General features: G+C 42.2%; 1 protein-coding gene across 3 annotated transcripts in view; it reads left to right on the top strand.

Moving 5' to 3' along the window:
* Window positions 1-17,032, top strand: part of LOC115160162 (ras-related protein Rab-27B) — a 78,517-nt gene extending 61,485 nt beyond the window's left edge. For all 3 annotated transcript variants that reach the window (XM_029710536.1, XM_029710534.1, XM_029710537.1), the window contains 6 exons: window positions 3,016-3,117; window positions 4,866-4,935; window positions 7,518-7,603; window positions 10,194-10,297; window positions 12,057-12,180; window positions 14,164-17,032. In XM_029710536.1, coding sequence (XP_029566396.1) covers window positions 3,035-3,117; window positions 4,866-4,935; window positions 7,518-7,603; window positions 10,194-10,297; window positions 12,057-12,180; window positions 14,164-14,350 — 654 coding nt within the window. In that variant the 5' untranslated portion in view covers window positions 3,016-3,034 and the 3' untranslated portion in view covers window positions 14,351-17,032. The remainder of the gene's footprint in view (window positions 1-3,015; window positions 3,118-4,865; window positions 4,936-7,517; window positions 7,604-10,193; window positions 10,298-12,056; window positions 12,181-14,163) is intronic.
* Window positions 17,033-19,025: the final 1,993 nt, after the last annotated feature.

The raw sequence follows: 19,025 nt of genomic DNA, 5'->3' as shown, positions 1-19,025 counted from the left end.
CTTCTCCACTGCTGTCCCGTCGATGTGGATGGGGGAGTGCTCCCTCTTCTGTTTCCTGAAGTCCACAAATATCTCCTTTTTTGTTTTGTTGACGTTGAGTGAGAGGTTGTTTTACTGACACCACACTCCGAGAGCCCTCACCTCCTCCCTGTAGGCTGTCTTGTCGTTGTTGGCAATCAAGCCCACTACTGTTGTGTCGTCTGCAAACTTGATGAATGAGTTGGAGGCGTGCATGGCCACACAGTCATGGGTGAACAGGGAGTACAGGAGAGGGCTGAGAACGCACCCTTGTGGGGGCCCCAGTGTTGAGGATCAGCGAAGTGGAGGTGTTGTTTCCTGCCTTCACCACCACTTGGGGGGCCAGGAACCAATTGCACAGGGTGGGGGTTGAGACCCAGGGCCTCAAGCTTCATGATGAGCTTGGAGGGCACTATGAATGCTGAGCTATATTCAATGAACAGCGTTCTTACATATGTATGTTTGTGTGTTTTGCATGTTTTTAAGGAGACAAAATTTGATTTCCATTAGTCAAGTCTCTCAGAACCTTCTCATGACATGGACGTTGTTGATGTATGTGGTTCCACGTGAGCTACTAAACTAGACCAGAGAGTAATTTGTTAACAGGAGATGAGATGACTGTCTACATTAGTGTGCCACTGTTCTTGTTCTTTGTCTGATCTAGACCAGAGATCTGTATTGTATGGCTGATCACATTAGATTTTATTGGATCAAATAAAGTTGTGTTTGTTATTATGACGTTGGGCCGTTTCGCTTCGGTCTGTTTCTTTACTGACCCCAGGCCAGTTCCCCGTTGTTTGTTTGACAAACCTTTACTGACCCCAGGCCAGTTCCTCGTTGTTTGTTTGATAAACCTTTACTGACCCCAGGCCAGTTCCCCGTTGTCTGTTTCCAACTTGTATGAATGTACAGTTGAAGTCGGAAGTTTACATACACTTAGGTTGGAGTCATTAAAACTCGTTTTTCCAACCACTCCACAAATTTCTTGTTTACAAACTATAGTTTTGGCAAGTCGGTCAGGACATCTACATTGTGCATGGCAAGAGTCATTTTTCCAACAATTGTTTACAGACAGATTATTTCACTTATAATTCACTGTATCACAATTCCAGTGGGTCAGAAGTTTACATAGTTGACTGTGCCTTTAAACAGCTTGGAAAATTCCAGAAAATGATGTCATGGCTTTAGAAGCTTCTGATAGGATAATTGACAACATTTGAAGGTGTACCTGTGGATGTATTTCAAGGCCTACCTTCAAGCTCAGTTCCTCTTTGCTTGGCATCATGGGAAAATCAAAAGAAATCAGCCAAGACCTCGGAAACAAAATTGTAGACCTCCACAAGTCTGGTTCATCCTTTGAGAACAATTACCAAATGCCTGAAAGTACCACGTTCATCTGTACAAACAAGTATGAACACCATGGGACCACGCAGCCGTCATACCGCTCAGGAAGGAGACACATTCTGTCTCCTAGAGATGAACGTATTTTGGTGTGAAAAGTGCAAATCGATCCCAGAACAACGGCAAAGGGGCTTGCAAAGATGCTGGAGGAAACTATCTATCACTCCAGTGTTAAAATGCTAACTTGTAATTATTTTACCACTATTGCCTATTTATTGCCTTACCTGCCTTATCGTACCTCATTTGCACACACTATATATAGACTTTTTCTATTGTGTTATTGACTGTATGTTTTGTTTATTCCATGTATAACTCTGTGTTGTTGTATGTTGTCGAACTGCTTTGCTTTATCTTGGACAGGTCGCAATTGTAAATGAGAACTTGTTCTCAACTGGCCTACCTGATTAAATAAAGGTGATTTTTAAAAAAAGGAAAAAAAAACAGGTAGAAAAGTATCTATATCCACAGTAAAACGAGTCTATTATCGACATAACCTGAAAGGCCGCTCAGCAAGGAAGAAGCCACTGCTCTAAAACCGCCATAAAAAAGCCAGACTATGGTTTGCAACTGCACATTGGGACAAAGATCGTACTTTTTGGAGAAATGTCCTCTGGTCTGATGAAATAAAAGTAGAACTGTTTGGCAATAATGCCCATCGTTATGTTTGGAGGAAAAAGGGGGAGGCTTGCAAGCCGAAGAACACCATTCCAACCGTGAAGCACGGGGGTGGCAGCATCATGTTGTGGGGGTGCTTTGCTGCAGGAGGGACTGGTGCACTTCACAAAATAGATGGCATCATGAGGCAGGAAAATTATGTGGATATATTGAAGCAACATCTCAAGACATCAGTCAGGAAGTTAAAGCTTGGTCGCAAATGGGTCTTCCAAATGAACAATGACCCCAAGCATACTTCCAAAGTTGTGGCAAAATGGCTTAAGGACAACAAAATCAAGGTATTGGAGTGGCCATCACAAATCCCTGACCTCAATCCCCTAGAACATTTGTGGGCCGAACTGAAAAAGGGTGTGCGAGCAAGGAGGCCTACAAACCTGACTCAGTTACACCAGCTCTATCAGGAGGAATGCGCCAAAATTCACCCACATTATTGTGGGAAGCTTGTGGAAGGCTACCCGAAACGTTTGACCCAAGTTAAACAATTTAAAGGCAATGCTACCAAATACTGATTGTATGTAAACTTCTGACCTACTGGGATTGTGATGAAAGAAATAAAATCTGAAATATATCATACTCTCTACTATTATTTTGACATTTCACAGTCTTAAAATAAAGTGGTGATCCTAACTGACCTAAAACAGGGAATTTTTACTAGGATTAAAATGTCAGGAATTGTGAAAAATGGAGTTTAAATGTATTTGGCTAAGGTGTATGTAAACTTCTGACTTCAACTGAATGAATGTATGAATGAATGTATGAATTGTCAGACAGGCTGTGATGAATCCGCTGTCTAACTTCATGTACTCACTCAGTGACCTTGTGGTTAAAGTGTCTCCCCTGAGATTGGAAAGTTGTTGGTTTAATCCCCCAGTGGAGTCCTATACCTTTTTTAAAAATGACTTCTTGTTTTGTTAACTCCAGGTTCAGCGCTGTCAGCACGATGACTGATGGGGACTATGATTACCTGATCAAGCTCCTGGCTCTGGGGGACTCTGGAGTAGGGAAGACAACCTTTCTGTACAGGTACACACACACACACACACACACACACACACACACACACACACACACAACTAGTTATTAGGGATGTGCATCTTTCCCTTTCAATACGATTCGATACCTTCATGGCTCTGTATACCGGTCAAAAGTTTTGGACACTCATTCAAGGGTATTTTTTTTTTATTTGTACAATTTTTTTACATTGTAGAATAATAGTGAAGACATCAAAACTATGAAATAATACATATGGAATCATGTAGTAACCAAAAAAGTGATAAACAAATGAAAATGTATTTTATATTTGAGATTCTTCAAATAGTCACCCTTTGCCTTGATGACAGCTTTGCACACTCTTGGCATTCTCTCAACCAGCGTCATTAGGTAGTTACCAGGAATGCATTTCAATTAACAGTTGTGCCTTCTTAAAAGTTCATTTGTGGAATTTCTTTCCTTCTTAATGCATTTGAGCCAATCAGTTGTGTTGTGACAAGGTAGGGGTGGTATACAGAAGATAGCCCTATTTGGTAAAAGACCAAGTCCATATTATGTCAACAACTGCTCAAATAAGCAAAGAGAAACAACAGTCCACCATTATTTTAAGACGTGAAGGTCAGTCAATACAGAAAATAACTTTGAAAGTTTCTTCAAGTTCAGTCGCAAAAACCATCAAGCACTATGATGAAACTGGCTCTCATGAGGACCACCACAGGAAAGGAAGACCCAGAGTTACCTCTGCTGCAGAGGATAAGTTCATTAGAGTTACCAGCCTCAGATTGCAGCCCAAATAAATGCTTCAGAGTTCAAGTAACAGACACATCTCAACATCAACTGGTCAGAGGAGACTGTGTGAATCAGGCCTTCATGGTTGAATTACTGCCTAATAAACCACTACTAAAGGACACCAATAAGAAGAAGAGACTTGCTTGGGCCAAGAAACACGAGCAATGGACATTAGACCGGTGGAAATTTGTCCTTTGGTCTGGAGTCCAAATTGAACATTTTTGGTTCCAACCGCTGTGTCTTTGTGAGACGCAAAGTAGGTGAACGGATGATCTCCGCATGTGTGGTTCCCACCGTGAAGCATGGAGGAGGAGGTGTTATGTGGTGGGGGTACTTTGCTGGTGACACTGTCTGTGACCCTTCACCTGGAATGCTTTTCCAATGGTCTTGAAGGAGTTCCCACATATGCTGAGCACTTGTTGGCTGCTTTTCCTTCTCTGCTGTCAAACTCATCCCAAACCATCTCAATTGGGTTGAGGTTGGGTGATTGTGGAGGCCAGGTCATCTGATGCAGCACTCTATCACTCTACTTCTTGGTCAAATAGCCCTTACACAGCCTGGAGGTGTGTTGGGTCATTGTCCTGTTGAAAAACAAATGATAGTCCCACCAAGCGCAAACCAGATGGGATGGCGTATCGCTGCAGAATGCTGTGGTAGCCATGCTGGTTAAGTGTGCCTTGACCTCAACCCCATCGAACACCTTTGGGATGAATTGGAAAGCCAACTGTGAGTCAGGCCTAATCGTCCACATCAGTGCCCGACCTCACTAATGCTCTTGTGGCTGAATGGAAGCAAGTCCCCGCAGCAATGTTCCAACATCTAGTGGAAATCCTTCCCAGAAGAGTGGAGGCTGTTATAGCAGTAAAGGGGGGGACCAACTCCATATTAATGCCCATGATTTTGGAATGAGATGTTTGACGAGCAGGTGTCCACATACTTTTGGTCATGTAGTGTATTATTATTATTATTAATAATACTACTTTCCTCTTCAGGTACACAGACAACAAGTTCAACCCCAAGTTCATCACCACGGTGGGAATAGACTTCAGGGAAAAGAGAGTGGTGAGTACACGCACGCACACGCATGCGAACGCGATGTTTATGAGTATCGTCCTGCCTTTCCTTCATCAACCCCAGCTCTTCTTCAGACTCACTGAGACTGTGTATGCGTCCCCCATTCTCCACACCTGTCTCAAAGTGAGCACTTGCATACTCCCGTCATCCATTTAAAAGCATTGTATTGAATTAAGCCCTTGGCTGTAGGGACTTTCCACCATTGTTAAATCCATGATGTGGAGATTGGAGGGTGGAGAATCAGTATGCAGCCAGTGATTACCATTTCTCCTCCTTCTAAGACCGTCTCTCTTTCTGTTATCTTAATTCATGTCAAGTTGCCTTACTGGGCTGTTCAGAGATTGCCAGGGAAGAGGAGGGGAAGTAGAACTAGTAAAGTTTAAATTAAAGAGAGAGGATGAACCTCTGAGAGGAGGGGAAGTAGAACTGTAAAGTTTAAATTAAAGAGAGAGGATGAACCTCTGAGAGGAGGGGAAGTAGAACTGTAAAGTTTAAATTAAAGAGAGAGGATGAACCTCTGAGAGGAGGGGAAGTAGAACTGTAAAGTTTAAATTAAAGAGAGAGGATGAACCTCTGAGAGGAGGGGAAGTAGAACTGTAAAGTTTAAATTAAAGAGAGAGGATGAACCTCTGAGAGGAGGGGAAGTAGAGCTAGTAAAGTTTAAATTAAAGAGAGAGGATGAACCTCTGAGAGGAGGGGAAGTAGAGCTGTAAAGTTTAAATTAAAGAGAGAGGATGAACCTCTGAGAGGAGGGGAAGTAGAACTGTAAAGTTTAAATTAAAGAGAGAGGATGAACCTCTGAGAGGAGGGGAAGTAGAGCTAGTAAAGTTTAAATTAAAGAGAGAGGATGAACCTCTGAGAGGAGGGGAAGTAGAACTGTAAAGTTTAAATTAAAGAGAGAGGATGAACCTCTGAGAGGAGGGGAAGTAGAACTGTAAAGTTTAAATTAAAGAGAGAGGATGAACCTCTGAGAGGAGGGGAAGTAGAGCTGTAAAGTTTAAATTAAAGAGAGAGGATGAACCTCTGCCATTGTTAAGCCATGTGACTATAGTCCTTTGTGACTCCAGTGCCCAGAATGAAGTACAATCTCTCCTGTCAAAGACAGCCAACACATATCACTGTGAATCTAAACTATGATCTCTGTGACAGTAGGACCATCAATGAGATGTACATTAATCTGTTGTAAATGGTCCAGTTGGACCATCAATGAGATGTTAGAGGCTGTAAATGTGAGCTAAAACAAGAAAGCTTACATCTCTTAAAGGGCTAAGAGACAGTAGAGCAAGGGGCTCTTGTCTAAGCGTTCTTGTTTTCGCTCACATTTACAGCATCTAACATCTCATTGATGGTCCTACCTTGTCCCAGACCTGCTGTTTTCAACTCTCTAGAGACAGCAGGAGCGGTAGAGATACTCTGAATGATCGGCTATGAAAAGCCAACTGACATTTACTCCTGAGGTGCTGACTTGTTACACCCTCGACAACTACTGTGATTATTATTATTTGACAATGCTGGTCATCTATGAACATTTGAGCATCTTGGCCATGTGCTGTTATAAACTCCACCCGGCACAGCCAGAAGAGGACTGGTCACCCCTCATAGCCTGGTTCCTCTCTAGGTTTCTTCCTAGGTTCTGGCCTTTCTAGGGAGTTTTTCCTAGCCACCGTGCTTCTACACCTGCATTGCTTGCTGTTTGGGGTTTTAGGCTGGGTTTCTATACAGCACATTGAGATATCAGCTGATGTAAGAAGGGCTATATAAATAGATTTGATTTGATTTGTGTTTTATAAATATCTTTTCAACCAAAACCTTTTCCTACGGTGTTTTTTTGGGGGGGGGGGGCTTAGGAGAAAAGAGGTCAGTATCTTCCTGAGGCATTTGTAAATCTGACCCTTTTTTGGTGTGTTACACACAGACATGAGATCTGTGAACCATCCCGTCAGGTGAAGGAGGGAGAGGCAGGTATCCGATGCTGTGACGCAGGAACAACGTAGATTATGATCACTGTCTGCTGTTTTTAGTGATGGTCCTCTGAGTCCGAATGCCCTCCTCAGACAGTTAGTTCACCATGCCGTCGGATGGTTACTGGCTAGCGTTAGCATTTGTCATCCAGGAATACATGACAGTAGGCTAACAGCTAGACAGAGGGAGAAAATGCTAATATTCCCTTGTAATGTCCGTGAATGCAAAATACATATATTTACAATGTAAAGAAAAGCATGACTGTTAGTCAACGTTCTGTCTTGTGATTTTAATTTCTCCCTCCCTCACAGTTCTCCCATACAAACACCGTTCAGTTTCTCTGAATCTCCTATTTAATACAGTATGACCCTGTTTTTATCTTTTCACTTTGAACCTGTTTCTATCAGTTCAATTGTTCCTGTATTTTCTTTGGATTCTGCAGCAAAAGTAATTTTCCTTTCCCCAGATAACGGTTTTATTCTCTTTTGGCAACAACACCTTCAAAACAGGGTTTGTCTTCTGTTTGTTTTGAAGCCAGACACAACTGTCGTGCGTGTGTGTGCGTGTGTGTGCGTGTGTGTGTGTGCGTGTGTGTGTGTGTTTTTCAGGTGTACACAGCGTCGGGCCCCAATGGAACCACAGGGAAGACTTTTAAAGTTCACCTCCAGCTCTGGGATACGGCTGGACAGGAGAGGTACTGTATTACAATAACGTTTCTAATGGGTTACAATAACGTCTCTCTAACGGGCGACGCTGACGTCTCTCTAACGGGCGACGCTGACGTCTCTCTAACGGGCGACGCTGACGTCTCTCTAACGGGCGACGCTGACGTCTCTCTAACGGGCGACGCTGACGTCTCTCTTAACGGGCGACGCCGATGTCTCTCTAACGGGCGACGCTAACGTTGATGACTCATCAGTGGTATTATATAGTATGTATTGATGACTCATCAGCGGTATTATATAGTATGTATTTATGACTCATCAGATGTATTATATAGTCTGTATTGATGACTCATCAGCGGTATTATATAGTCTGTATTGATGACTCATCAGTGGTATTATATAGTATGTATTTATGACTCATCAGATGTATTATATAGTCTGTATTGATGACTCATCAGTGGTATTATATAGTATGTATTGATGACTCATCAGCGGTATTATATAGTATGTATTTATGACTCATCAGATGTATTATATAGTCTGTATTGATGACTCATCAGCGGTATTATATAGTCTGTATTGATGACTCATCAGTGGTATTATATAGTATGTATTTATGACTCATCAGATGTATTATATAGTCTGTATTGATGACTCATCAGTGGTATTATATAGTATGTATTGATGACTCATCAGTGGTATTATATAGTATGTATTGATGACTCATCAGTGGTATTATATAGTATGTATTTATGACTCATCAGATGTATTATATAGTATGTATTGATGACTCATCAGTGGTATTATATAGTATGTATTGATGACTCATCAGTGGTATTATATAGTATGTATTGATGACTCATCAGATGTATTATATAGTCTGTATTGATGACTCATCAGTGGTATTATATAGTATGTATTGATGACTCATCAGTGGTATTATATAGTATGTATTGATGACTCATCAGTGGTATTATATAGTCTGTATTGATGACTCATCAGTGGTATTATATAGTCTGTATTGATGACTCATCAGTGGTATTATATAGTATGTATTGATGACTCATCAGTGGTATTATATAGTCTGTATTGATGACTCATCAGTGGTATTATATAGTATGTGTTGATGACTCATCAGTGGTATTATATAGTATGTATTGATGACTCATCAGTGGTATTATATAGTATGTGTTGATGACTCATCAGTGGTATTATATAGTATGTATTGATGACTCATCAGTGGTATTATATAGTATGTGTTGATGACTCATCAGTGGTATTATATAGTATGTGTTGATGACTCATCAGTGGTATTATATAGTATGTGTTGATGACTCATCAGTGGTATTATATAGTATGTGTTGATGACTCATCAGTGGTATTATATAGTATGTGTTGATGACTCATCAGTGGTATTATATAGTGTGTGTTGATGACTCATCAGTGGTATTATATAGTATGTATTGATGACTCATCAGTGGTATTATATAGTATGTATTGATGACTCATCAGCGGTATTATATAGTATGTATTGATGACTCATCAGCGGTATTATATAGTATGTATTGATGACTCATCAGCGGTATTATATAGTATGTATTGATGACTCATCAGCGGTATTATATAGTATGTATTGATGACTCATCAGCGGTATTATATAGTATGTATTGATGACTCATCAGTGGTATTATATAGTCTGTATTGATGACTCATCAGTGGTATTATATAGTATGTGTTGATGACTCATCAGTGGTATTATATAGTATGTATTGATGACTCATCAGTGGTATTATATAGTATGTATTGATGACTCATCAGTGGTATTATATAGTCTGTATTGATGACTCATCAGTGGTATTATATAGTATGTATTGATGACTCATCAGTGGTATTATATAGTCTGTATTGATGACTCATCAGTGGTATTATATAGTCTGTGTTGATGACTCATCAGTGGTATTATATAGTATGTGTTGATGACTCATCAGTGGTATTATATAGTCTGTATTGATGACTCATCAGTGGTATTATATAGTATGTGTTGATGACTCATCAGTGGTATTATATAGTCTGTATTGATGACTCATCAGTGGTATTATATAGTATGTGTTGATGACTCATCAGTGGTATTATATAGTATGTGTTGATGACTCATCAGTGGTATTATATAGTATGTGTATAGTTCAACTAATTTCTGAAAGGGCCTTTATATTTATTTATTTTGTTTGAACCTTTATTTAACTAGGCAAGTCAGTTTAAGAACAAATATCACAAATGTGATACAGCCTGGAATCAAACCGGCGTCTGTAGTGATGACTCTAGCACTGAGATGCAGTGCCTTAGACCGCTCCGCTCCGCCAGGAGATTCTGTTTGCCAGAAGGACATTTTAAATTCTCTAAATTGAAAGATCATTTCTAATTTGAGAATTTAATCACTTGCAAGCTGGAAGCCACACTGGCAATCTTGCAACAGTAAAATGGTCATTTGGCAAATGCTTTTTATCCAAAAGCGATTTAATTAAAGAACTGTCTCCATTGGAAGATATATTCAGTACAGGTGGCCCATGTGGGAATCGAACCAACACAACCCTGCTGTTACTAACCTCCATGCCCTCCTAGGTTCAGGAGTCTAACCACAGCCTTCTTCAGAGATGCCATGGGCTTCCTGCTCATGTTTGACCTCACCAGCCAACAGAGCTTTCTGAACGTCCGCAACTGGATGAGTACGTAGTGGTCTAAGTAGTCAGTACACACACACACACACACACAGACACACAGACACACAGACACACACACACACACACACACACACACACACACAAACGTCCTGAGGGAACAGAACGTGGCCAGAGTTTGGGGATTCAGTCAATTCACTTATTGAATAGAATTACAAAGTTTTCCTCCGTTACGTTAATTATTTAACCAGTCAATTAACAACTAATTCTTATTGACAAATGACGGCCTGGCATTTGAAAAGAAGATGGTTTCATTAAGGAGACACTGGAAGAGCAGACAGGTCCTCAGGGGATTAATATGAATCAATACTGTAGTCATTCGGGCCTTTGATCTAGGAAGTATGAAAAGGTTAATAGTAAACTGTTTTCTGGAGAAGGAAACGTACACACCTTAATTAGCGGAAGTCCAGACCCCCCAGGACAAAAATAAGTTACCTTCACGTTCTCTTACTCTGCTGCAATACTTTGATTAATTAGTCAATGTTTTGCCAGAAAGCTACTTCCATTAGGGAGTAGTACTACTAAACTGTGGTATCTTGGTACTCTAATCATGCTGGCTTTAGATTCAGCACAGGATGTAGAAAAAGGTGACTAGTAAACTACAGAATGAGTGTGAGGACACACAGCACTGTCCCAAAAGAGAGACAGAATATAAAAGGTGGTGTTTTTTATTCCATGTCCACAATGTTAACCGTTCCATGTTGTCCCCAGGCCAGCTACAGACCAATGTTAACTGTTGTCGTCAGGCCAGCTGCAGACCAATGTTAACTGTTCCATGTTGTCCTCAGGCCAGCAGCAGGCCAATGCTAACTGTTCCATGTTGTCCTCAGGCCAGCAGCAGGCCAATGCTAACTGTTCCATGTTGTCCCCAGGCCAGCTACAGACCAATGTTAACTGTTGTCGTCAGGCCAGCTGCAGACCAATGTTAACTGTTGTCCCCAGGCCAGCTGCAGGCCAATGTTAACTGTTGTCCCCAGGCTAGCTGCAGACCAATGTTAACTGTTGTCGTCAGGCCAGCTGCAGGCCAATGTTAACTGTTGTCCCCAGGCCAGCTGCAGACCAATGTTAACTGTTGTCCCCAGGCCAGCTGCAGACCAATGTTAACTGTTGTCCCCAGGCTAGCTGCAGACCAATGTTAACTGTTGTCGTCAGGCCAGCTGCAGGCCAATGTTAACTGTTGTCCCCAGGCCAGCTGCAGACCAATGTTAACTGTTGTCCCCAGGCCAGCTACAGACCAATGTTAACTGTTGTCGTCAGGCCAGCTGCAGGCCAATGTTAACTGTTGTCGTCAGGCCAGCTACGGACCAATGTTAACTGTTGTCCCCAGACCAGCTGCAGACCAATGTTAACTGTTGTCGTCAGGCCAGCTGCAGACCAATGTTAACTGTTGTCCTGAGGCCAGCTGCAGGCCAATGCTAACTGTTGTCCCCAGGCCAGCTGCAGACCAAGGTTAACTGTTGTCCCCAGGCCAGCTGCAGACCAATGTTAACTGTTGTCGTCAGGCCAGCTGCAGACCAATGTTAACTGTTGTCCTCAGGCCAGCTGCAGGCCAATGCTAACTGTTCCATGTTGTCCTCAGGCCAGCTGCAGGCCAATGCTAACTGTTCCATGTTTTCCTCAGGCAAGCTGCAGGCCAATGCTAACTGTTCCATGTTGTCCTCAGGCCAGCTGCAGGCCAATGCTAACTGTTCCATGTTGTCCTCAGGCCAGCTGCAGGCCAATGCTAACTGTTCCATGTTGTCCTCAGGCCAGCTGCAGGCCAATGCGTACTGTGAGAACCCAGACATTGTGTTGGTGGGCAACAAGGCAGACCTGGCGGACCAGAGAGAGGTGCAGGAGAAGCACGCTAAGGAACTAGCCGACAAGTACGGGTGAGTACACACACACACACACACACACACACACACACACACACACACACACACACACACGGAAAAGAGAGAGCCAGAAACCACCGTCAGACCTAATGAGTATTGTTGTCTGTTTGATAAACCTTTACTGACCCCAGGCCAGTTTCCCGTTGTTTGTTTGACAAACCTTTACTGACCCCAGGCCAGTTCCCCGTTGTTTGTTTGATAAACCTTTACTGACCCCAGGCCAGTTCGCCGTTGTTTGTTTGATAAACCTTTACTGACCCCAGGCCAGTTCCCCGTTGTTTGTTTGATAAACCTTTACTGACCCCAGGCCAGTTCCCCGCTGTTTGTTTGATAAACCTTTACTGACCCCAGGCCAGTTCCCCGTTGTCTGTTTCCAACTTGTATGAATGTACAGTTGAAGTCGGAAGTTTACATACACTTAGGTTGGAGTCATTAAAACTCGTTTTTCAACCACTCCACAAATTTAAGGTGTATGTGAACTTCCGACTTCAACTGTACTTGCCTCAGAAGATTGACGACTGATGTCTTAAGTGAAGTGGTCAGCCGAGAAAGGCAATGTGGCTTTTACTGTTGCTGAGGCTGCAGTTATACTCCCACTGATGACAAGCTCTCACTCTCCACTACAACCAACGATTAATACTTCCACTGAATAAGTCTCCTCTGTCCTTTATGAGTGCTAGGCTTGTCATTCAGAGCTCTCTGTGTGTGTGTGTGTTGTCATTGAGAGCTGTACATAAGGATACTTTGTGGTCTAGAGTGACCTGGTTGTTGTCTCTGTAGGATACCCAGGTGTACCAGTGTAATGTGTTGTCTCTGTAGGGTACCCAGGTGTACCAGTGTAATGTGTTGTCTCTGTAGGGTAACCAGGTGTCCCAGTGTAATGTAATGTCTCTGTAGGGTACCAGTGTAATGTGTTGTCTCTGTAGGGTAACCAGGTGTACCAGTGTAATGTGTTGTCTCTGTAGGGTACCCAGGTGTACCAGTGTAATGTGTTGTCTCTGTAGGGTAACCAGGTGTACCAGTGTAATGTGTTGTCTCTGTAGGGTAACCAGTTGTACCAGTGTAATGTGTTGTCTCAATAAGGTACCCAGGTGTCCCAGTGTAATGTGTTGTCTCTGTAGGGTAACCAGGTGTCCCAGTGTAATGTAATGTGATACATTTACATTTTAGTCATTTAGCAGACGCTCTTATCCAGAGCGACTTACAGTAGTGAATGCATACATTTCATACATTTTTTTCCGTACTGGTCCCCCGTGGGAATCGAACCCACCACCCTGGCGTTGCAAACACCATGCTCTACCAACTGAGCCACACGGGACTAACAAACACCATGCTCTACCAACTGAGCCACACGGGACTGACAAACACCATGCTCTACCAACTGAGCCACACGGGACTCATACTTTGATAATTACAAGACATTAGTATTTATTTTCTCTTCACACTTTCTCCTTTTTAGTCCCTCTTTTATTGTTTGTTTTACAATATTGTACTTGAGAAAACATACATTTTTGAGCGAGAAATAGTTTATTTTTCTGGGTTATTGGTCCTGTCTGATCTGGGTTCTATATGTGTCCTGTCTGATCTGGGTTCTGTATGTCCTGTCTGATCTGGGTTCTGTATGTGTCCTGTCTGATCTGGGTTCTTTATGTGTCCTGTCTGATCTGGGTTCTGTATGTGTCCTGTCTGATCTGGGTTCTGTATGTCCTGTCTGATCTGGGTTCTGTATGTCCTGTCTGATCTGGGTTCTGTATGTGTCCTGTCTGATCTGGGTTCTGTATGTCCTGTCTGATCTGGGTTCTTTATGTGTCCTGTCTGATCTGGGTTCTGTATGTGTCCTGTCTGATCTGGGTTCTGTATGTGTCCTGTCTGATCTGGGTTCTGTATGTCCTGTCTGATCTGGGTTCTTTATGTGTCCTGTCTGATCTGGGTTCTGTATGTGTCCTGTCTGATCTGGGTTCTGTATGTCCCCTGTAGGATCCCGTACTTTGAGACGTCGGCAGCGACGGGGTCTGAGGTGGACAAGGCCGTCATCGCTCTACTAGACCTGGTCATGAAGAGGATGGAGCAGTGTGTCGACAAGCCCACCGCCGAGCCCGCCAACGGGGGAGGGGCCACCAAGCTGGATGACGCCGCGCCTGACCAGAAGAAGTGTGCATGCTAGACCTGGCCTCTTCCACGTCCCCCTTCTCCCTACTCTGGTTGGTCCTCTAGTGCGCCCTCTGGTGGCCAGACGCAGAAGGGCAGCAGCGTGGCCATAGCATGATGTGTGAGGGGGCAGCTCAGTCAGCCACAATGGAATGGGGCTGTGGTTCTGGCCTTGCATGGCCTGTGTGTACTGTGCTGGGCCTGGCTATGTGTCTCTCCTGCCTGTCCTGTGTTGTGTTGTATTGTGTCCCAAATGTCACCCTGTTCCCTTACGTAGGGCATTACATTTGACCAGAACCTATAAGGTGTGCACTATGTACATTGCCTTGGACATAATGGACAAGACAGCGGGACGAGGTGGAGCTGAGTTCATTATCTCCAAGGTAATGTACAGAACGGAGGCGTTTTATCCCGGCTTATACCACAGTTGCCAAAGAAAACAATACTAAAGCACACATTTTCTGGTGGAAATGTTTTTCATAGATATTTTTAATTCATTAAAAGTCAAATTCATATTTTTTTTCCATCCTCCCATGAAACCTGATTGTTAGTCCGTTGCCAGAGATGTGACCCAGTTGTTCATTCCTTCTGTTCTGTGGACGTTTTTATTCGGTTGCCATGCTGACTTGCTTTTGCTAGCTAGTCAACAATTTTTTTAACACAATCACATCAACCTCTGCAGCCAGAATAAAAAGAGTAGCTGCGTTTGTTTTAAGCTGTTTTCTAGTGACAATTCATTTGGATACATCCATAACAATGAGCTGATGATGATGATGATGATGATGAGCGATTTTGGCATTGAACAGTTTGCGTTCGCGTCAGGACACTGTCCGTTATGAGGAGAGCGCATTGCATATTTACATTTTGAGTTATTTAGCGAACGCTCTTATCCAGAGTGATTTGCAGTAGCAATTAGGGTTAAGTACCTTGCTCAAGGGCACATTGTTCACCTAGTCCACTCGGGAATTCGAACCAGAGACCTTTCGGTTACTGGCCCAATGCTCTTAACTGCTAGGCTAGCTGCCGCCCTTATCGAACACGTCATACATTAGGCTTGAACGTAGCTAAACAGTTTGTTGCTAGCAAACATGCCAACATGACCAATCGAATTGAACAATATCAGTTGCTGAAAACAGCTGGTCAAAATAGAAAAGTGGACGGGTTTGACAGCATAGCTCCACGATTGCAACATTGAAGGACCGAGAAAAAATTCATGTTCATCCCATCACTCATCACGTTAGGTCATCAGAGGTCTCTGCAAAAAATAAATGAACGTTAGCTAGCTAGTTAGCTAAGTTTTTCCTTGTTGGACCTGCGTTTACAATGTATCCTATATCGGTTTGTGTGGTTGTTGGTTTGTCTTTCTGTAACTACAGTCTGCATGTGTAATGCTTTATAATGCGTCATGATTAGGTATCCCATATATCTGTCTCAGAGACATCCAACTGTCTTCTATATTTGGTTTTAATACCCATTCTAGAATGCCCTTCTTAGCCAATCAGAAATGAGTATTCAACAACGCTGTGGTATAAATAGGGAATAGGTTGCCATTTGGGACGAAAGCCTGGCCTACCGGAGGCCTACGCTTTATCAGACTTTATATCCTCATGTTGTTTAGAAGTATTTGTCCAATCTAATCTACTGCCTTGGCTTTTAAGACCCCGTCCGTACAGTACCAATATTAAAATCTAATCTGCTGCCTTGGCTTTTACCAATATTAAAATCACAAAGCATTTGACCAGTTATTTATATATGGTTTTTGTGTATTTAAATTTAAAGTTCTTATTCTAGAGTTGTATGTTTTAACTTTTTGTTTTAGATCAGATTGTTGTTGTTATTATTATTATTATTATTATTATTATTATTATTACAGTAAATCTAATCCGTTAGATTATGGTTCAACACACTCATTTCAATTTACAGTAAATGTGATCCCCATTTAACAGTACTTTTTGACAACCGTGTATAGCTAAATGTTCATAAAAGACAGTGAGGTATGATCAACTTTATCATATTGTAATATCACTCAGTCAAGACTGATATAATATTACCGTCAGGAAAATACATCGCCAAGCAGTAAATATCTCATTGATGATAATTGCGGTTGGTCTGTCTGTCTGTGCCAAAATTAACTGGTCAGGTACACATATTTTGCCTATGTTATTTCGGGTGTAGCGAAATGCTTGTGTTCCTAGCTCCGACAGTGCAGTAATATCTAACCAGGTCAGGAATGTCTGTCTGTCTGTCTGTCTGTGGTTTGTTTACCAAGGGCCTTTTGACATTCCTAGCTACTAATCTCGTGTGACAGACTTTAACATCAAATCTAGCTACAGTAGTTGGCTAGTGCACGCAAGATGTAGTTCTGTGTTCCCGTGATGATGTTGCTACAGACGTAGCATGCCACATCTACCAGCTTTACAGGACTTACTCCACTTCTCACGGCCTGGCTAGTGACAACACAAGTGTTCAACAACCACTGCTCTCCCCCACCCACCACCTTTTCTTACACCTGAATGTAACATCCTCAATTTTTCTATAACAAAATAATAACATGATGGTACATAGGGACCAAGACAGACAGGCAGTCAGTGTTAACAACTAGTATTGTGTTTAAGACGAGACAAAAGTCCATAATGTAGTATCTGTTCTGTATATAACTGATGTGGAATTAGTGTTTAATAAACCTGATTGTAGAACATGTTTTGGCTTTTTAAAAAAAAAACTAAGATTATGTGGTGTAGCCTACTGGTTGTTGTATAACTTGGTGAGAAAATGGTGTTCCTTACAATGGAGTTTGGATGCGATTTTGAGTGTTATCAGGTTATCAGAGATCGTCTTGATTCAGATACCATCATGGATAAAAAAAATGTTTTTTTAAAACAATTTAAATAGAGGGGATGTCAGAGGTTACTAGAATAGTTCTGCAAAGTAACACTTATCTCTCCTTGATCACTCACATTTGGTATTTACTATTACCAGTAAGAAGCCTCTTTGGTGACCAATGGTGCCACCTTCTATACTGTCCAGGGAATATAGTGCTAAACCAAGCCTAGTGCCAAGGCAGTGCCATGAAGTCCTTTCTCTCATTTAGTCCGAACTCCAGTCTCAGTACATACAGTAGTTGGTAACACTTTATTTGACGGGTACATAGATACTGTAAGGACATCATAACACATTTATTACACATTCATAGGAAGTGCATAAACAGTTCATAAATGCTTTTGTCAACAGCTGCAGGTTGATCTCTGTTAAGTAGTCCTTATGTACAGTGTTACATAGTCTTATCAGGAACATAATGTATAGCTACTGTACATCTCTCAGATGTTAAGTCTCCTTACTTAACCACTATGGTCTAACTGGTCTACTACTGAAATGGTAACACACTATGATCTAACTGGTCTACTACTGAAATGGTAACACACTATGATCTAACTGGTCTACTACTGAAATGATAACACACTATGGTCTAACTGGTCTACTGAAATGACAACACACTATGATCTAACTGGTCTACTACTGAAATGACAACACACTATGATCTAACTGGTCTACTACTGAAATGACAACACACTATGATCTAACTGGTCTACTACTGAAATGACAACACACTATGATCTAACTGGTCTACTACTGAAATGACAACACACTATGATCTAACTGGTCTACTACTGAAATGATAACACACTATGATCTAACTGGTCTACTACTGAAATGACAACATACTATGATCTAACTGGTCTACTGAAATGACAACACACTATGGTCTAACTGGTCTACTGAAATGACAACACACTATGATCTAACTGGTCTACTGAAATGACAACACACTATGATCTAACTGGTCTACTGAAATGACAACACACTATGATCTAACTGGTCTATGACTGAAATGACACGATGATCTAACTGGTCTACAACTTCACATGAGCACCACAATGCCTACCATGCTCTACCAAGGTATTACAGCACCACAATGCCTACTCCACCCATGCTCTACCAAGGTATTACAGCACCACAATGCCTACCATGCTCTACCAAGGTATTACAGCACCACAATGCCTACCATGCTCTACCAAGGTATTACAGCACCACAATGCCTACCATGCTCTACCAAGGTATTACAGCACCACAATGCCTACCATGCTCTACCAAGGTATTACAGCACCACAATGCCTACCATGCTCTACCAAGGTATTACAGCACCACAATGCCTACCATGCTCTACCAAGGTATTACAGCACCACAATGCCTACCATGCTCTACCAAGGTTTTACAGCACCACAATGCCTACCATGCTCTACCAAGGTTTTACAGCACCACAATGCCTACCATGCTCTACCAAGGTTTTACAGAACCACAATGCCTACTCCACCCATGCTCTACCAAGGTTTTACAGCACCACAATGCCTACTGTACCCATGCTCTACCAAGGTTATACAGCACCACAATGCCTACTCCACCCATGCTCTACCAAGGTTTTACAGCACCACAATGCCTACTCCACCCCATGCTCTACCAAGGTTTTACAGCACCACAATGCCTACTCCACCCCATGCTCTACCAAGGTTATACAGCACCACAATGCCTACTCCACCCATGCTCTACCAAGGTTTTACAGCATCACGATGCCTACTCCACCCATGCTCTACCAAGGTTTCACAGCACCACAATGCCTACTCCACCCATGCTCT

The sequence above is a fragment of the Salmo trutta genome, chromosome 23 (assembly GCF_901001165.1).
Source record: "Salmo trutta chromosome 23, fSalTru1.1, whole genome shotgun sequence".
NCBI classification, from domain to species: domain Eukaryota; kingdom Metazoa; phylum Chordata; class Actinopteri; order Salmoniformes; family Salmonidae; genus Salmo; species Salmo trutta.
The sequence above is the reverse complement of the archived record's forward strand: the minus strand, read 5'-3'. Positions and strand labels throughout refer to the sequence as shown.